General features: G+C 45.8%; 4 protein-coding genes across 6 annotated transcripts; 2 read left to right on the top strand and 2 right to left on the bottom strand.

Annotated features, from left to right (window-relative positions):
• Positions 1-1,476: 1,476 nt before the first annotated feature.
• Rev1 (Rev1 DNA directed polymerase) lies at positions 1,477-5,018 on the bottom strand. 3 transcript variants are annotated; one of them, XM_001352767.4, is made up of 6 exons: positions 4,880-5,018; positions 3,474-4,825; positions 3,129-3,411; positions 2,643-3,066; positions 1,943-2,576; positions 1,477-1,876 (listed from the first exon to the last, which is right to left on the bottom strand). In XM_001352767.4, exons 1-6 carry the CDS (start codon positions 4,913-4,915, stop codon positions 1,726-1,728), a joined length of 2,880 nt encoding a protein of 959 aa, XP_001352803.3. In that variant the 5' UTR covers positions 4,916-5,018; the 3' UTR covers positions 1,477-1,725. The 3 variants fall into 3 exon arrangements, 2 of the variants coding, with proteins under 2 accessions (XP_001352803.3, XP_033237837.1); XM_033381946.1 differs by lacking the exon at positions 4,880-5,018 and having other exon boundaries at positions 3,129-3,421; positions 3,474-3,586; XR_004469803.1 differs by lacking the exons at positions 1,477-1,876; positions 1,943-2,576 and having other exon boundaries at positions 2,930-3,066; positions 3,129-3,421.
• A 9-nt stretch (positions 5,019-5,027) lies between these two features.
• MED30 (Mediator complex subunit 30) lies at positions 5,028-6,146 on the top strand. Its single transcript, XM_001352768.4, has one exon. It carries the CDS (start codon positions 5,102-5,104, stop codon positions 6,077-6,079), a length of 978 nt encoding a protein of 325 aa, XP_001352804.2. The 5' UTR covers positions 5,028-5,101; the 3' UTR covers positions 6,080-6,146.
• Positions 6,147-6,185: 39 nt separating this feature from the next.
• Positions 6,186-7,665, top strand: LOC4812543 (tax1-binding protein 3 homolog). The gene is made up of 3 exons (XM_001352769.4): positions 6,186-6,364; positions 6,539-6,667; positions 6,729-7,665. The coding sequence occupies exons 1-3, from the start codon at positions 6,311-6,313 to the stop codon at positions 6,915-6,917; spliced, it is 372 nt and encodes a 123-aa protein (XP_001352805.1). The 5' UTR covers positions 6,186-6,310; the 3' UTR covers positions 6,918-7,665.
• Positions 7,666-7,839: 174 nt separating this feature from the next.
• On the bottom strand, positions 7,840-10,555 carry Gale (UDP-galactose 4'-epimerase). Its single transcript, XM_001352770.4, has 4 exons — positions 9,884-10,555; positions 9,471-9,711; positions 8,736-9,026; positions 7,840-8,681 (listed from the first exon to the last, which is right to left on the bottom strand). Exons 2-4 carry the CDS (start codon positions 9,708-9,710, stop codon positions 8,160-8,162), a joined length of 1,053 nt encoding a protein of 350 aa, XP_001352806.3. The 5' UTR covers position 9,711; positions 9,884-10,555; the 3' UTR covers positions 7,840-8,159.
• Positions 10,556-20,606: the final 10,051 nt, after the last annotated feature.

Raw genomic sequence — 20,606 nt, 5'->3', positions numbered from 1 at the left:
TCTTGAGTGGCTCTGCACGGACCCGATGCACGGGATGCGATGCTGCTGGATGGCCCCGCGGATAGAGGAGAGAGCCCACGGTGCTGGTGCTTCAGCTGGAGCTAGAGCGTTTAAGCCCCGCTGCCAAGTCGAGGCTGTGCCCTTTCATGTATGAAGTTATCATCAGGAGTGGCATCCACAGCAGCTCCGCTCCATATTATTTACCGCTCTTGCAGCACACTAATTGCCACCTGTGCGGATTTCGAGTTGTGTCGAGTAAATGGTTGACTTTTCATTTGGGGGAAGGCCAAAACACGGTGGGAAATCTTCATCGCCCGCCTTCGAGGGCGTATCCAGGACTTTTCGAATTTGTTTCCATAAATTATCGTTTCTCTTAAGCCGCGATGCCAGCGATTCGATACTAGAGCATTATATACCTCTCACTATCACTCAGCATGCACAATCATTCATTTTTTTCTGCATAGTGGATACCACATTCATAACATGTGACATAACATGTATCTTATCAGTAAACACTTCGTGCTGAAAGTATCAGTTGGATTAAAAGCAGATACAAAATATGGTTTGATTGTTGGGTTCTTCAAATCGTTGCTTTAACTAACATATAAAAGGGGACATTGTAGCTCTTCTGATAATACTAGTACATTGGCACAATGTAAGAGGTAGATTTGATATTTTTTCAATAATGCTTTTCAATAATTCGAAACCCTGTTTGGCTACCTAAGTGGATTATATAGGTCTTGGCTATATGTCTCTGAAACGTTCTGCATATACTCCGAGCACTTATCCACATGTTTGGATTGCATAATTGAGAGAGATCGCGGTCTGTTTTGGCTGTCCTACCAAAACATTTGCCGCGCCTCACATCGTTCCCGCTCGCTTCGCATATTTAATCTGTTTCCATTTGACCTATTTATTCCGCTTCAACTGTCTCTCTCTCTCTCTCTCTTTCACTTCTCACTCAAACATCAGTTTGCTATCTCGTACCCCTCCACCAGGAGGCACACACGGCACGAGAAAGAGTGTGTGTGCGAGAGAGAGCGGGAGAATGAGTGATATGTAAGATGGGTACAGATGGGTATACGCTACAATTTCATTTGTTCCTTCTGGCTATAATAATTATCCGATCTGATCCAAATTCGGCAGATACTGCTAGATACTGTGATTTTCTATGATTCTGCGTTTTCGGTTTTATACTATCTCTAAAATTGTGGATGGCACAAATTTTCGTCCTTTGTAGGAGCGGGCCGAATTTTGAAAAAATAATTTTATTTAATTTACGTTGCATATTTAAAAATATTTCTTTTCATACCCGATACTCAAAGAATTGAGGGCTATATTAGATTTTTGGTGACAGTGGATGGGTATAACACACAGAAGGTAGCATCTCCGACTCCATAAATTCTATACATTCTTGAGAATCAATAGCCGCGTCGATATAGCCATGTCTTTCTGTCAGTCCGTCCGTATGGTTTGACGCTTTGAATCCGCTATTTCTCATCCGATCTACTCGTGCCACGCCTCTTCGTACGCCCTCCCTATATATTGAAGTTTTCTTTCAAAGAAACTTGTCTTGTTCGAGATCTGTTAAGCCTCCTCTGAGGAAGCCAATGAGCATTCTTTAGCTTATTTTCAAAAATCTCTCAAAGATGTTCAAACGGAAGATTTTCATTAAATGAAATATCCTTTTAGCTCTACGGCCCTTCATGCATCGGTTTAAAAATTTCACATTTTATGACAAATGACGCAGCTAATCGTATCTGGAAGCTTCAACATATAGCTCTCAATCGCCATTAGCTGATGCTGGACACTTTCTTCGATGACTTTGTAGGCCATGTGCCATTCGCAAACGTTGTCGCGCTTCTTTTTGATGAGCCTGTATATAAAGAACAACGATAGATTATAGGGACGGAAACAGCCGACTGAGGGAGTAAGGGCGTACCTGCACAGATGCTTCATTATGTCATAAATCCGACCCATCTGTTTGCTTTGGGCCAATTCGGACAGCTTGCTATTTATCATAAGGATGTCTGTTGGGTTGGGATACTGTTCATTGCTGACCCAATCGGCCAGCATGGATTTGTAGTTACTGCCTAGAAGATGGTTTTGAAGCCCATTGAGCATCAGTGCCGCGGTTGTGGGCTTCACTGCACGCAGTAGTTCTAGGGGCCCATCTGCGTCTTTGGGTACTGGGAATGTCGAGCAATTGTTTTCCATCCGCGGCAGCGACGACGGCGGACACGGCATGGACGAGCGACGACCTCCTATTGGATTTTTACGCGTTCTGTCAGAATGCCCCGAGCTCCTGGCTATGAGATGTTCGTCCATATTTTCGAGCACCTCACGGCGAATATACTCCGGCAGCTGGGCGAAAACCTCCATATCAATCGTTGTATTACCTAATCGATCGGAGACATTGACCGGTGATTTATCAAGTGATTTATTGGCAGAATTCTTCCATCCTACTGTATCCCATACAGATGGCAAGTCTTGTGGTTTTTTAAACTCCAAATCATTCTCCTTCTCTTTGAATACAGTAGGCTCCGGCTCCTCATGTACTTCCACGGTGGGTTCACCTACGTATGGATAGAATATTATAATGCCTGCACTCCCATGATGTACCATATACAAATTTGCATTACCCTTTCGCTTCTCGGACATTTTCTCAAACATCTGCAATAGAACATTATCCTTTTTCACTTCGGTGGCCTCTGAAAGCTTACTCAGATGTATGCCTATTCCACGTAGCTCATGCGGAGGCAGGCCAGACTCTTTCATCAGCCTAAGGACATGTGATGTGATCACATTAACGTCGTCAGTGGCATGGGCTAGTATAAATGATTTGTTGATGGTGTCACAAACACCATGGCCCATAAACTTGGACGCCTCGATGGGAGCCTCGGCGGCTCGCACCATGACCTTCAAGCCGATCGATTTGGCTTTTCGTTTGATATCAGTTAGACGCGTGGTCACTTCGGCGCTGAGTTGGCGCAAAAATGTCTCGCACTCGCTGTTATTAGTGAACCGAATCCCATAGTTGACCTCAGCGGACACTGTCTTGCGTTTCTATTGAAGAAAGAATAATGCATCAGTATAAAGTCCGAATCAGTATTCGATTAAAAACCAACCTGTTCATAGACCAAAGGGCGTGTATCAATGCCACGACAGTTCTCGTACAATGTCAGAGCCAATTTTTTACCCACCACCGATTCAAGCGTCTGTAACGATGTCCTCTGCACATCAGCACAGTTCCGCAGACCTGCCTGCTCGAGTTTGTGGCGGAGGCTGGAGCCCACGCCCGGCAGTGTTTCCAGAGCTGTTGGGGCCATGTAGCCCAACACATCGGTGCCTGGACCCAGTAAGTACTGTCCGTCTGGCTTGGCCCTCTTGGTTGCCATGCGAGCAAGCAATCTGAAATAGACTGACTCATTAAAATGAAATACTCAAGTCATATGAATTCACTTGTTACTGACTTGTTAGTGCCCACTCCCGCAGAGCAGGGACATCCCGTTTTGTTGCGAACCTCCTCTCTGAGATGAGCTACAAAGGACATCACATCCACTTGGAGATCCTCAACCAGATCAGTGAGGTCCACAAACATCTCGTCACAGCTCACCGCCTCGATGTTCAAGGTGTATTGGGCCACCGTATCGTACAAGGCAAAGGCCACCTCCTTGTATCCCTCAAAGTCATAGGGGATTGTCTTTAGTTCGGGGCAGAGCTTCAGGGCCTGGCCCACGAACATGCCATTGCGGATGCCTTTGGCACGAGCCTCGTAGCTGCAGGATGCGATCTCTGAGAGGGACATTTTCTTGTCGAAGCCAGAACGAACTTTGTCCGCACGGATATTGTCGTGCAGTTGATGCTCGAAGCGCTCGGCGAAGAGCTTCAGCTCAGCCTGGCGATCGGCTTGCGGATGAACTGGTACGTCGGTGGCTGCATTGCCTCCCTTTGAATGTGTTACAGCAATTGGCAGGCCGCGCCACTCCGGATGAGATCTCAAACCGACGGACACAAAGAAACAATCCATGTCAATGTGCATGATATAGAGTACTGAGGCCGCGGACATATTCATGACCTGGTCGCAACTGAGGACGGATCTTAGTTCGTCCCGTTTGGGAAATGGCTTGCCGCCATTCGCCTGACGCAGCTCGCAGACATACTGCTTGAATCCCGCTCCAAGTGTGGCAATGTGATGCAGACGTGAGTTCTTGTAAAACTCGCTGAGAAAAGCTGGATCGACGGCAGTGCGGGCGCTGTTGTTGGATATCACAGACACTTCTACAGCAGCTTTAGCTGCTGTCTCATTCTTGGGAGAGGTGGCAACAACCTGCTGTAGGTTGTTCAGAATGTTGCTCAGGTCAGCCTCGACGGGCTCTACTAATGGCGGCTCGGCTGCAGTCTCAGACTTGGGCACTGCCATACTTTCATTGGTTCTACTCGTGTTTTTGCCTTTCCCGAAGTGAAGTCTCGGCTGAGTGGTTTTCTGATTAGTGTACAGCAGATATGGCTTGTAATCCAACACCCGCTTATTTTCCAAACAATCCACGATGTATTGGGCGCTTATTATTTTGCTTGTGTTCATATTGCGCACCTTGACGTCAGGCAGATTGGACGCTATGATGAACTTCGTATGCGGCCTTTCGTAGTGGTGGTATATCCCGCCATGGACCATCATAATTTGCTTCAGCTCGTTGGCTGATGGATTCGTCAATCCATTCACGAAAATTGAAATGCCTTGAAATAAATTTGACTTGCGAAATGGATCGCTGGCGGCCGCAAATTGTTCTTCGAGTTTTGACTTCTTGGCCTCGAAGTACCCGCCCTGAAAATCGTTGCCACATAGTAAATAAGTCTTAATTTGGTTTAAACGACTCACCCACTCGCCAAATCCATTGTCGTCTTCGTCAGCCATAGCAAAACTTTCAGAAATCTTGAAAGCCGGCTCATAAATATTTGTTCACCTGATTTTAAGTAACATGACCGATTTACAGCACTGTTGCAAAATGGTCTGGCAACTCCGCCGATGTCGCAGTGCTGTGAAAGGCCAGATTGTTGCCATTTGCAAATTGTTGTTTTATAGTTGATACTGCGGAAAATAATGTGGAAATACGGACAGAATCAGGGCAACCAGGGTCCTGCAGGCGGCGGTGGAGGAGCACCAAACATGATGCCCATGGGCGGATTCATGCAAGGCGGCGGTGGCATGCAAGGCGGCGGTGGCATGCAACACGGTAACATGCCGCAAATGCATATGACGCCGCAGCAGCAACAACAACAGCAGCAAATGAACATGATGGGAGGACCGGGCGGTATGCAAATGAACCCCAACGCCGTTGGTCCGACCGGGCTTATGCCAGGCATGTCTCCGCAGCACCAAATGCAGCAGCAGCAGCAGATGATGCAAGGCGTCCCCATGTCCATGCCTCCGCAACAGGCCATGCAACAGCAAATGATGGGCCCACAGCAAGGCTTGGGAATGGGCGGCAGCTCGGGTCCTCAACAACAGCAGCAGCTACAACAACAACAGCAGCAATCAAATCTTCAGCAACAACAACAACAACACAATGTTGGATCAGGTGGAGCCCCCGGCGCTGGAGGTGTCGGCAACAATATGCTAGCCATTTCGCAGCCAAATCCACACAAAGAGATCAACATAGTGCAACTATCACGGCTGGGCCAGGAGACAGTGCAGGACATTGCATCGCGCTTCCAGGAGGTGTTCTCAGCCCTCAAGAACATACAGCCCACCTCGCATCGAGACAATAACACGGAGAAGAAGGTGCAGGAATACTTCCGCACGATCCGTTTGCTCTTTAAGCGGGTGCGCATCATCTACGACAAGTGCAACGATGCCGTAATGGACTACATGAATGCCGAGAGTCTCATTCCATACAAGGACGAGCCGGAGCCAAGGATTGAGACTTCCCAGTGCGACGAATACCGCAAGGTACTGCAGGAGAATCACGAGTACATCGAGACTGTGAAACTGAAAAACCGACAGCTGCGCGAGATAATTGACAGAACCCGCATCATAATCTGGGAGATTAACACAATGCTGGCGATGCGCCGATCCTAGATTTTAGATATCCTAATTGTTTAATTCCATGCATTCTATTCTGAATAAAACTCAAATTCAGATGAAACCCGCCACAGATGTTTTCTGTACAATTCATGAAGTTTTCCAACACTTCCTCTAGCAGCAGAGAAGAAGAAGATTTTGTTGTGGGCGAGAGCGACTATTTTGTGCTGAAAATAATTACCTGTTAGCATTTAATTGCAATCAAATCAAACCGAAACAACAGCAATCATGGCGAAAATGGCATTTCAGCATCAGGCAGGCACTGCTATGGAGTGTTTAAGCGTAAGTTGTCCGTAGAATGAGATTATCAAATCACTCTTCCCGTATATGCGTATGTGTTTGTTGTGTATGTGCAGAGTTTGCGGTCGTGTGTATTGGTGAAATTAGGTCGCTGGAGAAAAAGCCAAACTTTCATATTTGATGAAGAGATTGTAATGTTATGCACTTCCCTTCCAGATTCCCATAACGCTGCACAAGGAGAAGGACTATGATCAGGAGGGGCGCGAGATACTCAAGTGCGGATTCAAAATCGGTGGTGGCATCGATCAGGACTATAAGAAGAGCCCACAGGGCTATACGGACTACGTGAGCTAGAAAACCAGGAAATGTACCTGTTCGAAAATATTCCAACTGTCTGTATTCACAGGGCATATACGTCACAGAGGTGCATGAGGGAAGTCCTGCGGCACGGGCAGGACTGCGCATCCACGACAAAATACTCCAGTGCAATGGCTACGACTTCACAATGGTTACACATAAAAAGGCCGTCAGCTACATTCGGAAAAACCCAATCCTTAACATGCTGGTGGCCCGCAAGGGCGTCACCTCCACATAAATGAAAACATGGAGCCGGGCCTCTAATGTAAGCAGCAGTATTTAAGCGGCATATAAACTATCTACTTCACTGCCACTCTGTGCTAAGGATCTCTACGCTCTTTGGAAACTATCCGAATACTTAGATATACACTAAATATATACTATCACCCTATCCACGTATGTATGTACATATGTATGTATACATACCCTATGCATATCGCACAAACATACATACATACTATGTATACCCAACCGTAATTGTAGCAAGTAGTAATGCTTCTTGGTAAATTCAATTTCTTTGCCTTGCCTTGGTTTATGTAGCCGCATGCCTGGGTTTTTATGTGATTTGTGCTGCTCATCAGTTGCTGATCGAATTGCCAATATATCCCAGTGTAAAGAACACATCGCCAAATACCGAATACAAACTAAACAGAAGCGTGAACATAAACATACTCTTAGACATGCCACCATCAGATTTGATATAAACAATTTTGTACTTTTATAAATGTGCGTAGCAACAGGCGCTATCGCTACCACAGCATCATTCCAAAAACTGAAACGAAACTCAAGCGCGAAACAAAGCAAATAACTAACGCAAAGTTGTTGAAACATACATACATAAATACATAGTACATACTTGTGATAAATGCCCGTTAACTGTGCAGAGATGTGTGTATACAAAATATACATACCATAACTTAAGTTTTACAATTGAGTTTTTTAATGTTAAATTGCATTTGAATAAATGTTTGCAAGGAATTGTCTAACTGATCGTCGATTATTTATGTAAATCTTGATGCTAGGAATCTTTGATCACCGCACTACACTTTGTCCTTGGGTTTGACCTTAATTATGTGATGGTGCCGTGTCAATGGGCAATTATCCGCCCCGGCTCTACTAATGATGCCAGCCAGCGCCAGCTATAAAAGCCGAGTGGAAAATTAGTGGAATATTACATGACGACGACGAGGAGCCTGCTTTAATTACAACGTACTTTGGATTTACATAACCAGACTACATACATACATCAGGTAGTAAGTATAAGGGCTACTGTTTAGACAAGTGGGTTTCACTTGAAATTTGGAAACGAAATATACAAAACTAGTTGCAAGGACATTTGCTACCTAAGTTAATACAATAAATCATGTTTTAGAATATGTATATATATGCGAGCGAGGGAGGAACTTGCACGGGTAGAACATAGGGAGAGGCACACGAACAGAGGCAAGATCAAACTAGTGTCCTGTCATTCCCATCGGAGCTATTTGTTGGCGTATCCATTCGGGTTTTGACTCTGCCAGCGCCACGTATCCTCGCACATCTTGTCGATGCCACGATATGCCTTCCACCCCAGCTTCTTCTCCGCCAGCGTGGCATCCGCATAGCATGTGGCCACATCCCCCGATCGACGGTCCACCAGGACGTAAGCAATTTTCTTGCCGGATGCCTTCTCGAAGCCATGCACCATGTCTAGCACGGAGTATCCTACGCCAGTGCCCAAATTGTATGCGAAGAATCCAGTCTCTGCAATGTTGCGCAGCTTGTCCAGGGCCTTCACATGACCCTCGGCCAGGTCCACAATGTGTATGTAGTCGCGCACTCCGGTGCCGTCCTTGGTGGGGAAGTCGCTGCCGTAGACATTCAGGCTGGCGCGTCGCCCCACGGCCACCTGGGCAATATAGGGCATCAGGTTATTGGGCTCGCCGTTGGGATCCTCGCCGATACGACCGCTGATGTGAGCGCCCACGGGATTGAAGTACCGCAAAGAGACTACGGCCCATCGCTGAAAAAGTAACAAAGTGAATAACGACTTAAGTCAAAGGAAAAAAGGTCATACCTTATCGGACTTGCACAGATCCTTAAGAATCTCCTCAGTAAAGTATTTGGTTTTTCCATAGGGCGATGTGCAATTGCCCGTGGGGTGTTCTTCCGTCACGGGCAGGAACTTCGGCTCCCCGTAGACAGTGGCACTGGAGCTGTACACGAACTTGAACACGTTGTTGTCGGCCATGGCTTCCAGCAGTACATTCGTCCCGGTCATGTTGTTGTGGTAGTACTGCAGCGGGATGCGGCAGGACTCGCCGACAGCCTTGAGTGCAGCAAAATGGCAAACCATGTCGATCTTGTGCTGCAATTCATCCAGAAGCAGAGAATATTTATTGGATTAGTCACACGAATCGATTTTTCCCGGGAACATATTCAGGTATTTTTCCGATTCCCGATTCTCTTAGTTTTGGTGTTGGAGTGCAGCTTGGCAGTGTACGTGGTCTCATGTTTATGTCGCTGTCGATGTGGATGCCAGCACACCAAGTTATGTCTGTTAGTGACCTCGTCGAGCATGGCTACACGTCAGGGTCGCGCAGTTCGTCGGAAGCGCACACCACTTGAGCAAACAAAACAAGAAAAGGCGGCGGCTGACTACATTGCTGATAGCGCGTACTCGTTCGGCTGGGTTGGCGGGCCAGCGCAATAACAACTCAGATAAGAATGATTGAAAGCAACTGGTATCCAGTTGGCACTTGAAGCACTCACTGGCACAATGCCACGATGCCAATTGCTGACGTGCACTCACCTCCTGGAAAATAGCTCGTACTTGGTCCCGATCCGTGATATCAGCTCGATAGAAGTGCACTTTCTTGCCGGTAATCTCCTGTACGCGACTCAATGCCTCCGGCAGCTTGGCGCCGCTGCTGTACGCATTGCAGAGATTGTCCACGCAGATGACGTTGTAGCCAGCGTTGAGCATCTCCAGGACTGTGTGGGAGCCAATGTAGCCAGCTCCGCCGGTTACCAGGACAGTAGGTGGTGCCATTCTGGAGGAGAAAAAGTGAAAATTAGGCCAACGCAAGCGAAATTCTTATTGACGTCACCAAAAGATACTATACGCGCCATCCCAAGAACCAAGCGGCTTGCGAAAACAATGCTCCGCTGCCAATAACTGGGCTAACGGTGCTTGCCGACGTGTGTCTGTGTGTTGGCACTCACCTGAACCTGACAGGTAAATATCTTCCACTGCTGCTGCTGAAGATGTCAAAGTTAAGTAGCTTCTGATGCTGCTCCGCCTCCTCTGAGTGACCGCTGGCCTTGAATCACCGAGTGAATCGTAAGTTATATTCACACACGCGTACGCACACGCGCACGCACTGCAGAAGATGCTGCTGTCTGCTGCTTATGGCCAAAAGATCGCTGACCGCTGTTTGTCCGAGAGAGCTTCTTCTTCTACTTTTGTGGTGTGTGTTAACCCGTTTCCTGCACTTGTCGTCTCGTCTCGTCGCTCCGCTCCGCTCGCTTTGCGTTCATTCATTCATATGCGTTTCCCACTTGCCGATTTGGTACGTCTGTTTTGCTGGGCGGCTGTCGCGTGAATGATTTCAGATGTTTCGCGAGTAGACGAGTATTTAGCTTGTTCTCTCAATTCTGCCCAGCGTAGCGTTGGAACTCCTCTTATCAGCCTCAATGTCGTCTGATTACCAATGTCAACTCGGCCGCACGTCAGAGCTGCAAGCTGTTTCTATGGACATGCATTTGGGGCGTTGTGGGTGCATCGTTATCGGGCTATTAGTGACCTTTTAAACCATTGACAATCATTTATGCAACATTTAAGCGCCAAAATTCCGGCAGCAATAATAGGGAGCAGCAGCTGTTCGTCCGTCCGACAACAATATAGCGTCTCGTATATGGATTAGAAATCGAACTTAGCCCACTTAACCCCCCTCTATTTAAACGGTTCAACCACTTCAGGTAAATGGCTGCATATATTACTGATTGTGACTTCTTCTTGTAGATACATGCCATATTTCCCCTGAACTTAAAAAAAAACACGTTATCTTTCACCTGAACGGCGCAAAAACTATTATATTTTCATTATTTTCGGTGGAATATTAAAAAAAACGCCTTGGCATACAATGGGTTAATTGGGATTGGAAACCATATTCCTCGATTTTGATATTCCGTTGGATAATGCTAATTAACTAGAACTCTCAGCTCTGCCCACATAATTTTATCCAATTAATGAATCTATTTCCTACTTGATTGGTTTATTTTAAATACTGGCATTTATTGGATTTTGTCTAAAAAAAAACGGTTTTAGCGAAAAAGATCGAACGAAAAACCTTTTAGAGTATTAGTTTCTATTGCTCAATTTTAATATTCCGTTCAATAATGTTGGCTAACTAAAACCTTTAGCCCTGCCCACATAGTTTTATCCTATTGATGAATACATTTTCTACAAGGTTAACTACTTTTTAGTATTCCCATATATTGTATTTTTAATAAAACAAGGCTTAAACAAATAAGTTCAACAAAAAAACAGTCGGAGTGTGTCAAGTCAATGTTGCTGGTATTTGAAGACTTGTGGCTTGTCAACCATTTGTATACGCTATTTTGTTTATTTTATATGAAGATACCTTGTCAAATACATCATCTAAATCCAAATCATCGTCATCGAATAGGGAGGATTTAAGTTTTTGTTTTGGTGGCTTTGGCTTGGACGAAAAGCAGCTTAGATAGTCATCTTCCAGATCATCATCAAAGAGAGACTTTTGCAAAGGTTTCGCAGGCTTTTTGGGAGGATTTTGACTCGGCTTGGCACTTAAAGACGACGGCCCGGCATTAAAGATGGGCCTAGACAGATCATTGGTCGCATCATTGAGCGGAGTCTGCGTTGGAATGGGAGTCAATGGTGGACTGTCATCAAGGAGATTAACAGTTTTGGGCTTGGGCTGACTTGATACATCTCTGATTGGCCGATATGCAAAGCTGTGGAGTAGTAGAAGGTGGAGTAGGATATTGTTAGTTTAAGAATTTGGGCAGATATCGTGTCTTTCCACTCACCTTGTGGATGAGACACTGAAAGTCTCCTGGCCGCTTGCAGCAGTCAGCATCAACGTGGACATGGTTACAGTTGGTGGTACCATCGCAGACCAGAGCCTTCCGTTGCCCTCGCCTGAATTTAAGCTCAACTGATGTGCAGATGTGGAAACAACAAGCACTTTCGCTTTCGGTGTCCACACGGCCCGGATGCCGGTGAACTGCGACAGACGCTGCAGCTTCGCGGAACAACGATCTCCGTTGAAAGTGATACGCTCGACTCCGGTCTTGTCGTCCAGCCAGTACACAAATCCCCCAAGGCGCCAATGTTGATCACATGCGAGATGTGCAAGGAAACAAGGGTTTTCCTGTGGAGAGGGAACAGGAGATTACACATGTGTCCAGAGGATACTCATATTAATTGCTTACTTGTTCTTTCCATTGATGTCTATCACATCGATTCGCTTGCTATGGCATAGTAGATCATATCGGACTGTTGGTCCAGGGCCAGCGTCGCGACTCCTTTCAGCCCGATTGATGGCCTGAGGGCAGTCGACATCTGTCCAGAAGAGCAGATGCCTTTATGGCATACGCGGCAATGTTGCGAGGCTTCTGCTAATTCGCCCATGAAGCTAAAAGAGGAACGGATATTCTTGCCGGACGGATAATTTGCCGGATTCGGCAAATTCTAATACAAAAGATTACTTTGTTTTGTTCCACAATTGGTGGTGGCAGTTTGTCAATATCGATAATGTATCGAAATTCAGAAAGAAAATTCAATGTCTATCGATAGCTTATCGGGGGGTCTTGACTTGGCTAATTCGCATCAGAGACACAAACCCAAAGATGGCCAACGGAATTTCAAAATTGACTGAAGATCGGTTAGTGGGTCAGCTTTTTGGCTCTGGGGCTGGAGGCAATTGTAGGCTGCCATTTCCACTTGTCGCATTGAGAAATCTTTTCCATGCGTGCGTGTTTGTTCGTTGTTGTTGTTGTTGTATTTGTTGTGGCTGTGGCTGTTGGTTGTTGCTTGTTTTGCCGGTGACCCAAATTCCTTTCAAATCTTTAGTGATAAGCGGAAGTGCATGTACTAAATACGAAAAATTAGAAACGTTTGTGCGTATGAATGAGTGCGTGTGCGAGTGCGAGTAGAAAAGGAAGAGCTATGTGTGGCTGCGACGTAATTAGAGCTTTTTATGTTTCATTTACAACCTAATTGAGAATGTATTTGCGCAGCAACCATAGCACAGCCACAACTACAGCCATATCGACTCTCTGAATGAAATGCTCCTGCCTCTGAATCTGAATGAAATAAATATATGAAATGTATGAATGGACGCTGCTTCTTTCCGAGATACAGACTGAGCCCGAGTCGCTGGCGGAGGAGGAGAAGGAGGAGGAGGAGGAGGAGGAGTCGGAGGCATACGAGCAGGGCAGGCCAAATATACTACAGATCCATACATATACTCGTATGTATACATATATACACTTACACTCGCCACATACAAAATCAAAATACATACACATAACCGGAAATGAGTTAGTTGAACTTTTTTTATGTGTGCGACAATAATTTGCACTGTCACAGAAAGACAGAAAAGTCTCTCAACGACGTCTCTGTGGCCGTCGTTGTCGTCGGACATGGACGTGTCCGCTTGTCATGCCTACAGTTATGTATGTATGTACATACATATGTACATACATATATGTAGACTCCGTTCTATATACAAGCATACACATTTATGCATGTATGCTCACAACCAAGTACATATGACATTATGGAGTGAACATTAAGGCATCGGGCATTATCAGTTTAACGAGAGAATCGGTGGAGGGGAATGGGAGATCTACACACATATAAGCTATGGCAATCGGGAATGGTATAGAATGAATTCTGTTCTTTTTTGGAACATTTCATAGTCGGAGTTCTAAGGGATATGGTCTTCAGGTCCTTCCGATCGCTGGGAGGATATATGCAAGGACAGCCATTAGATGTTATGCTTTTTAAAACTTATTGAGGAAATGGAGTTGGTTCCGTTCGAAGAAAAATTGAATGGAAACTTTCTGTTATCCATCTTAATAAAACCAATTTTCCACATTATTTTTGTTCGCTTGATAATCATCTCCGTTCTGTTCTATTCTGTTCATCTAATTTCGGCTGGCTCTGGCTCTGGCTCTGTGGGAAGAGGCAACCCCAATATGGACCCGGGCTCGGGCACAGAGACCCGTACCGGGGACCCCTAGATACGGCAGACGCGATAATGTCTAAGGCACTTCAATTTGATTTCCATGTGGAGTGGGGATCGACTGGGGAGGACTGGTGAAAGTGCTGCACTTTTCACATGGCCCTGATCCGACTACGACTCTGGCTCTGGCTCTGGCTGTGGCTCTGGCTCTGACTTCGACTCTGCGGAGTGGGCCACCATAAATGTTTATCACAAATTAAGCAATTTACATTTTGTGGACATTTTCGCTTGGCAGAACCCGCATCCCATGGCCTGATCGCCTCCGGCCTCCGGCCCCTGGGACCCTCTCCCTCTCGCGTGTCCAAAGCGGAATGTTTTTCTATTTTTCAATTTCTAAATTGAAGATATGGAAAAATGAATTTCATAACGCACATGCAGCACAACACACATACACATACATATGTACATTCAGTTGAATGTATGTATAATTAGCCAATTATCTAAAACGGTTCTATGCTCGATCCAACGCTGAAGTATGATAGATAAATTATACACCCATGAATGCCTGAACATATCGCTGTGAAGTATGGAGTACTAGTACTCCACTCCGAGGCAGAGAGTCAAAGTATGAATATGAATATGGGTATGGGTATGGGTAGGGGTATGGGTATTTTGAGTATGAGTAAGTGGAGTACAGCCGGCGCTTCCAGCAAGAGTTTCTCACCAACAGGAGACAGACCAACAGAGTAGAGATCGGGCAGCGGCAAGCGACAAAGACAAGCGACAACGACCACGAGACTGGCTGGCTTGGCCGAAGCTCTGAGCAAGCTCTCGACTTTCCAGTCCGTCCGCCGTACAGTGATCTCATTTCGTTTGGGCAAAAACTACCACAAAAGCTTAGACAAAGACCCAAGGAGGGAGTGGTGCCGTGCTGTGGTGTGGTCTGTTGGAGCGGTGCGGGGGGGTGGGGGGTACCCCGATCTTGGCCTGGCAACAGAGGCAGGCAGAATGATGAACACGTGTGCTGCTGCTTCTTCGTCGGACAGGAGTAGGTCAGAGGGGTGTGGCCGCGGCTGTGGCAGGCAGGGGCCAACCACCCTGAACGGAGAATGGAATCGGGATCTACATCGGGATCTTGGCACCCCATTTTCACACACATTTTACGAGCTATTGATGGCGGTGGAAATGTGCTTATGAATATGAATAGGAATACATAGATATTGCCCTGCCCTGCCCGGTCCTACCCGGCTCTGCTCGCTGTACTTCCTACCTGAACTGAGCTGAATCCTCTTTAATGGCAACTTAATAAGACTTCTTCAGAACAGGGTTAATGCGACAAAAGCGCATTCATACCATAGAAAATTTAATTAGTTGTCTGTGTTTGTTGCCTGCCCTCGGGCCTTGGGCATCGAGCATCGGGCCTCGGGGCTTGTTTATTGTTGCGAAAGTAAACGAAAGACAAGCCGTTCCCTGCCACAAATGCACGAGGAGGGTTGTTGTTGCATACCGAATATAATAGGACAAAGGACGAGGTCTGACTGGATACGATACATCTGCATACAAACTCTTGTTCTCATTCTTATTGTCTGAAGGGCGAAGAGAAACATGAACGAACATGATGCGAAATACACACACTTCAAGTATTGCTGTTCATCTGATCTGTAATTTATGCTTTCCTCGTTGTTGTTATCGTTTCAATTTTATCGGGGGAAAAGCAGTCGGAAAAAGTCCAAGAAAATCACATCAAGAAAGCTGTTCTGCAGAACTATTTATACGTTTTGATTGCTTTTAAAGAAACGTAGGACAATCCAATGATGTCCTTGTCCCAAAATCCTAGAATCGTTGGTAAACTACTTAATCAAATAGCCTTAACACCTACAGACTTGCTTTTGGTCTAATGTTTAATCGTTATTCCCAAGCTATTTCTTCCATTTGGGATTGGTCTTATAAACCTATCATCCTCTCCTCCCCCAGGTGCCGGGAACCTTTTCCAAACCCAACCATAACAAATCACTGATGCCATCTATGTAGGATATTGTAACCTCTACAAACTGCATTTAAAAAGAAAAAGAAAACCAGCTCTATAGGTGGATGTATCAAATGTATAAACAACGCCAAAAACTATGAGAGAAATGCATTTCTCAAGGCAATTTCCTCTGTGTTTCCGGAACAGTGCCAGGATCTGACTGAGCGAACGCGTTTCCTTTTCAGTGATATAATCGTCGTGGGAATTTCAAATGCCGCTTGCCACATACAAAAACGTGGCCAACTGAAGGCCAACTCCACCCAGCCCGAGCCCGAGCCCCAAGCCCCAAGCCACACCACACTGCAGCACCTGGCTGTGATTGGAGCTGGCTCTGAAACTGGGGCTGGGACTGAAGCTGGGACTGGGACTGGGACTATCCGTACAATGGAAAGTGCAGCGCCTCCGGAGATATTGTTGATTGTGTTTCTCTATTGGAACAATTGTTGCTGGAGCTGGAGCTGAAGCTGGTGGCTGGTGGCTCTTTTCTCTGGCTCCACAGATGTACATATGGACATACCTACACATGTATGTGTGTGTGTCCGTGTGCGAGTATCTGTGTGCTGTTTCTTTGGTGGAGTGCGTGAGTCTGCTGCTGAGCTGCATGGAGCTGAGGCCAAAGCTTTATGGCACCGGCCCCGGCCCCGGCCACTGCCACCAGCCGCATACCGATGCGTATCCGGGATTGTGAAATGTTTTCATTTCAAGAGACGAAGACGAAGACGGAGACACATTTACCGCCGCCGTCTATCGTCTGCAAGCTGTCTGTGGCTGCCTCTCTTTCCTCTTTCCCCTTTCACTTGGCAACTCGCCGCCGCCGCCCTGCCTTCCGATACGTGCCGCATTTTAAACAACACTCTACTCCACTCCACTCCACTCCACTCCACTGGCATCAATGCGATTCAGTACTCGCTCGCAAAAGGAATCGAGGAATGCGATGAGCTAAGCCCGGCTGAAGTTTCTCCCGGCCCGGCTATTTCTGTATCTTGGCCATTTACAACATTTGCCCGATTCTATTTATACGCATTTTATGTCCGCTATTGTGCTCCGAATGGAATAGTTTCGCTTTATTCATTGTTAATTATCAACAGATTTCTGTACATTTAAATATACGAATTAACTTTTACATTTTGCTTAAAATTAACTACTATTAAATAGTCTTATTGGGTAGATATCTATTACATTTGTATAACAATGATATGCTTAATAGGACAAACATTAAGGAGATGATAGGAGGCCACATTGTTTCGACCCATAGCAAGAAATCTTTCAAAATGTAATTGTTTTTGTTTTCTAGCATATTTCGTTTCATTATTGAACTTCAGGCCTCAGTGGAGTAAACCTGAGACTCCAAGACCCCGAGCCAATAAGGCATTCAAATTAAGTTACAAAATGCATTCTTTCGTCATTCAGAAATGTTTTTTCCCTGGCTTTGGAGTGGGTCATCGCTCGTCGCTCGTCGCTCCAGTTGGCAGTTGGAAAAATTCTTGGAACACGCAACAGCTGCAGCTGCCACGGGCCAGTGGCAGTGGCATTTAGAAAGTCACCCCAAATCCAAGCACCAAATTCCAAATACATAATACCGATCCCCATTCTCATTCTCATTCTCATTCCCATTCCAAATCGAAATCCAAATCCCACCGACAGTCAGTCACATCACAGTGTCCACATAAGTGTATATACATGCATACATATGTATGTATGTACATTTGTGTATGTATTTATGTATGGTGCGAGTGTGCATACGTACATATGTACATATGTATATGCTGATTAGCACCTTGGCGCGAGCTCTGCTCTCCAATGGCATGTGCTATGTGCAGGCCATTACTTATGTAAGTGTTTCTGTGACTCCCTATGTTCGTATGTTGGGAAAGTAATCAATTGGTAAATATGTTTATCACGACTTTTTCGGGCGCATAGCTTTCCTCTTGTGCTCCACTTTGTATGAGGACGGGGCCGGCGCAGGCCGTTTCATGAATGAAAATGTGAGCTCCAGGGAGCTCCGGGGTGCTCCGGGGTGCTCCGGGGTGCTCCAGGGGCCATTGCCACATGCCCGTTGACACCCGTTCAGCGGTGTTTCTGAAGTCGGTTGCATATCGCTTATCTGGCCGGTGATCTCTTATCATTCGTTTACGACTGGAAAGGGCTTTTGTAATGGACAAACAGAGCAGATAAATACCAACATCAAGTTGTTTGGCATGCCTGGAATGTTGTTTGCTTTACACAAGCGACCCCTACCCCTACCCCCGACTCCGACTTCGACTGCAGCTCCATCTACGACTCCAGTTCCAGTTCCAACTCCGATTCACCTTGGTATGTATGTATGACAGAAAAAAAACGAAAAGAAATGAAAGAGAGAGATTGCGCATGCGCAACCAACCTCTGCCTCTATCTATAAGCTTACTCTCTCCCTGACTGGCTGGCTCTCCCTCTCGCTCGCTCTCGCTGCAGCAGAGAACGGCGGTGGCATTCCAAGCTTGCTTTACTCACCTTCAACTCCAACTCCATCTCCACCTCCGACTCCGACTCGTCTTGGGGCCCCACTGTCGTCGGCAATAGTTCAAAGCTTTGTTACACGATATCGTTATTGCGTTGTGTAGGCACACAAAAAAAAAAAAAAACGAAAAAAACAACCATTGGAATGTGGAATGTGGTATTCATTGACAAAATCAGCTTTCAAAATGATCTCACTTGTATAAAAAACAGTCAAACCAAATCGAAAACCGGTTTCGTAGTCAAATCATATATTGGTGGAGTAGTCCCAAACATTTTTCGTTCGTTTTCCGTTTTTCCCCCATCGGGGTCTCTATATAATATGCTATACACATACATACATATTTCACAGTTTTCAAGCACGTGCCTGGGCTCTCTGGTTCACATTTAATAACTATAATTACCATGTATGTCAAGTCGACCGAAATTATATGCCGCCAGTTAACACTTTAAACGAGAAACAAAAACCGAGAAAAGAGACTAGGCACAAATTGAAAGATATGCTCGTGCAAGAGTGAGGGGAGAAAAAGGCTGAATAAAAATACCTTTCGTAGCCTAAATATTTTCACACGCGCGCCGCCGTCAACTAAAACCGAGCAGAGAAACACAAGAGAGGGAGAGGAAGAGGGAGAGGGAGAAGAAGAATGATCTTACAGAAATAGCACACAATTAGTGGCGCTGAGACTGAAGGAACTGTAAATATCTCAGACTTAAGACAGCTGCAGACATGGAGGGCTAAGGGTGATGCAAGCATAGGGCAGGGTGAGGATTATGATGAGGTGTGGGTAGGAGCACGAGTTTATCAAATGTACGTACATATACATACATATAGGAATGGGAGAGGAGGGAGTAGGAAGAGAACACACATCTTTAGGCACACTGCTTACCTTAACAGCTTTAAAAATAGTCACCATCGCTGCGCAGGCGCGCCCCAGCGTACTCTCTCTCTCTCTCTTTCTCTCTTTGCAACTGTATAAGTGTGGAATGCCTTGCGCCAACAGCAACAACACAATCTCCATTTAACAATCATTATTTAGACATCGTTCCAGCTGTTCGACCGCACCGCACCGCACCGTGCCGTGCCGTGCCGTGCGAAGGGAGCCCTGGCGCTGCTCCCGCGATGATCACGAGTGGAATGGAAGGGGAACGGGAATGGGGAAGCTGTGTGGGAAAGTATGCGCCTCTGCTGCCGTCTTCTCTTCTCTGCTGGCTTCGCTGTGAAATAAACAAGAGCAACGGGCCTGGCGATGCCTGGCCACTGCTCTGCCGCAGCATTAAATTGGGTCAACATTTTTTCATTCACTCTTTTTTGTTGTTATATTTCGACATACATATTTTGTGTGTTTAAGTTTTTTAGGTATTTTTCTCTCTGTTGTTCCTTCTCCTGCTTCTGGCTATGTCTTTCTCTGACTGTGTGTATGTGTGTGTGTGTGTATTTGTGCCTCCAATTTTTTATTAACACAAACTTTCTATTGAGCGGCCACCATACAGCGCCGACGACGGACGACGGACGACAGAGGAATAGTTTTTGTGTTGTTACTCTTTTTTTCCACCAGCCACACACGAACTTCAGCAGACCGTAGAATTAACCGTTAGTTTTTTATAGCACATTTTTATGGAATGAAATCGTCGTCTGCGGGGCAGGGCCTGCGGAACTTGATAATACAAATATCATTTTTAATTGACATTTATGATGTGGAATAAAACAAAAAAATAGACAAAAACGGTCAGCAACTTTTTGTTTCCCCCTTTCATGTATGCAAATTCCCCCTCCCTCAGAAAAGAAACGAAACTGAAGTCAAAGAGGAGATCGCATCGTCGCTGCCGCATCGACGGCTTATAACTGTCTGGCGGCGTGCGTGCGTGAGTCCACGGACGATAGACTCCAAGTTTCAGCGTTGCTGTCCTTTTCGCTGACATTACTCTTTACTGTACGAAGAGGGTGAAGGCAAGCTGGAAAACAAACGGGATCACTGTGCAACTGTATGTGTGCGCGCTGTCGGCGTACAAGCAAGTACACCAGTCCAAAAGAGTTTGTACTCTCCTTTGATATGTTACACTATTTTCATTCTGATTCCAATGGGTAACTCTCAAATTTCTACAAACGATATTCATAGCTTTGAAAAAAAAAAAACAAAAAATTTATCAGAGTACTACCTCTACTCTTTTTCCCTTCGAGTGTATTTGCTGCACT

This window comes from Drosophila pseudoobscura, chromosome X (genome assembly GCF_009870125.1).
Source record: "Drosophila pseudoobscura strain MV-25-SWS-2005 chromosome X, UCI_Dpse_MV25, whole genome shotgun sequence".
NCBI classification, from domain to species: domain Eukaryota; kingdom Metazoa; phylum Arthropoda; class Insecta; order Diptera; family Drosophilidae; genus Drosophila; species Drosophila pseudoobscura.
Note: the sequence above shows the minus strand (reverse complement) of the source record. Positions and strands in the feature narration are given on the sequence as shown.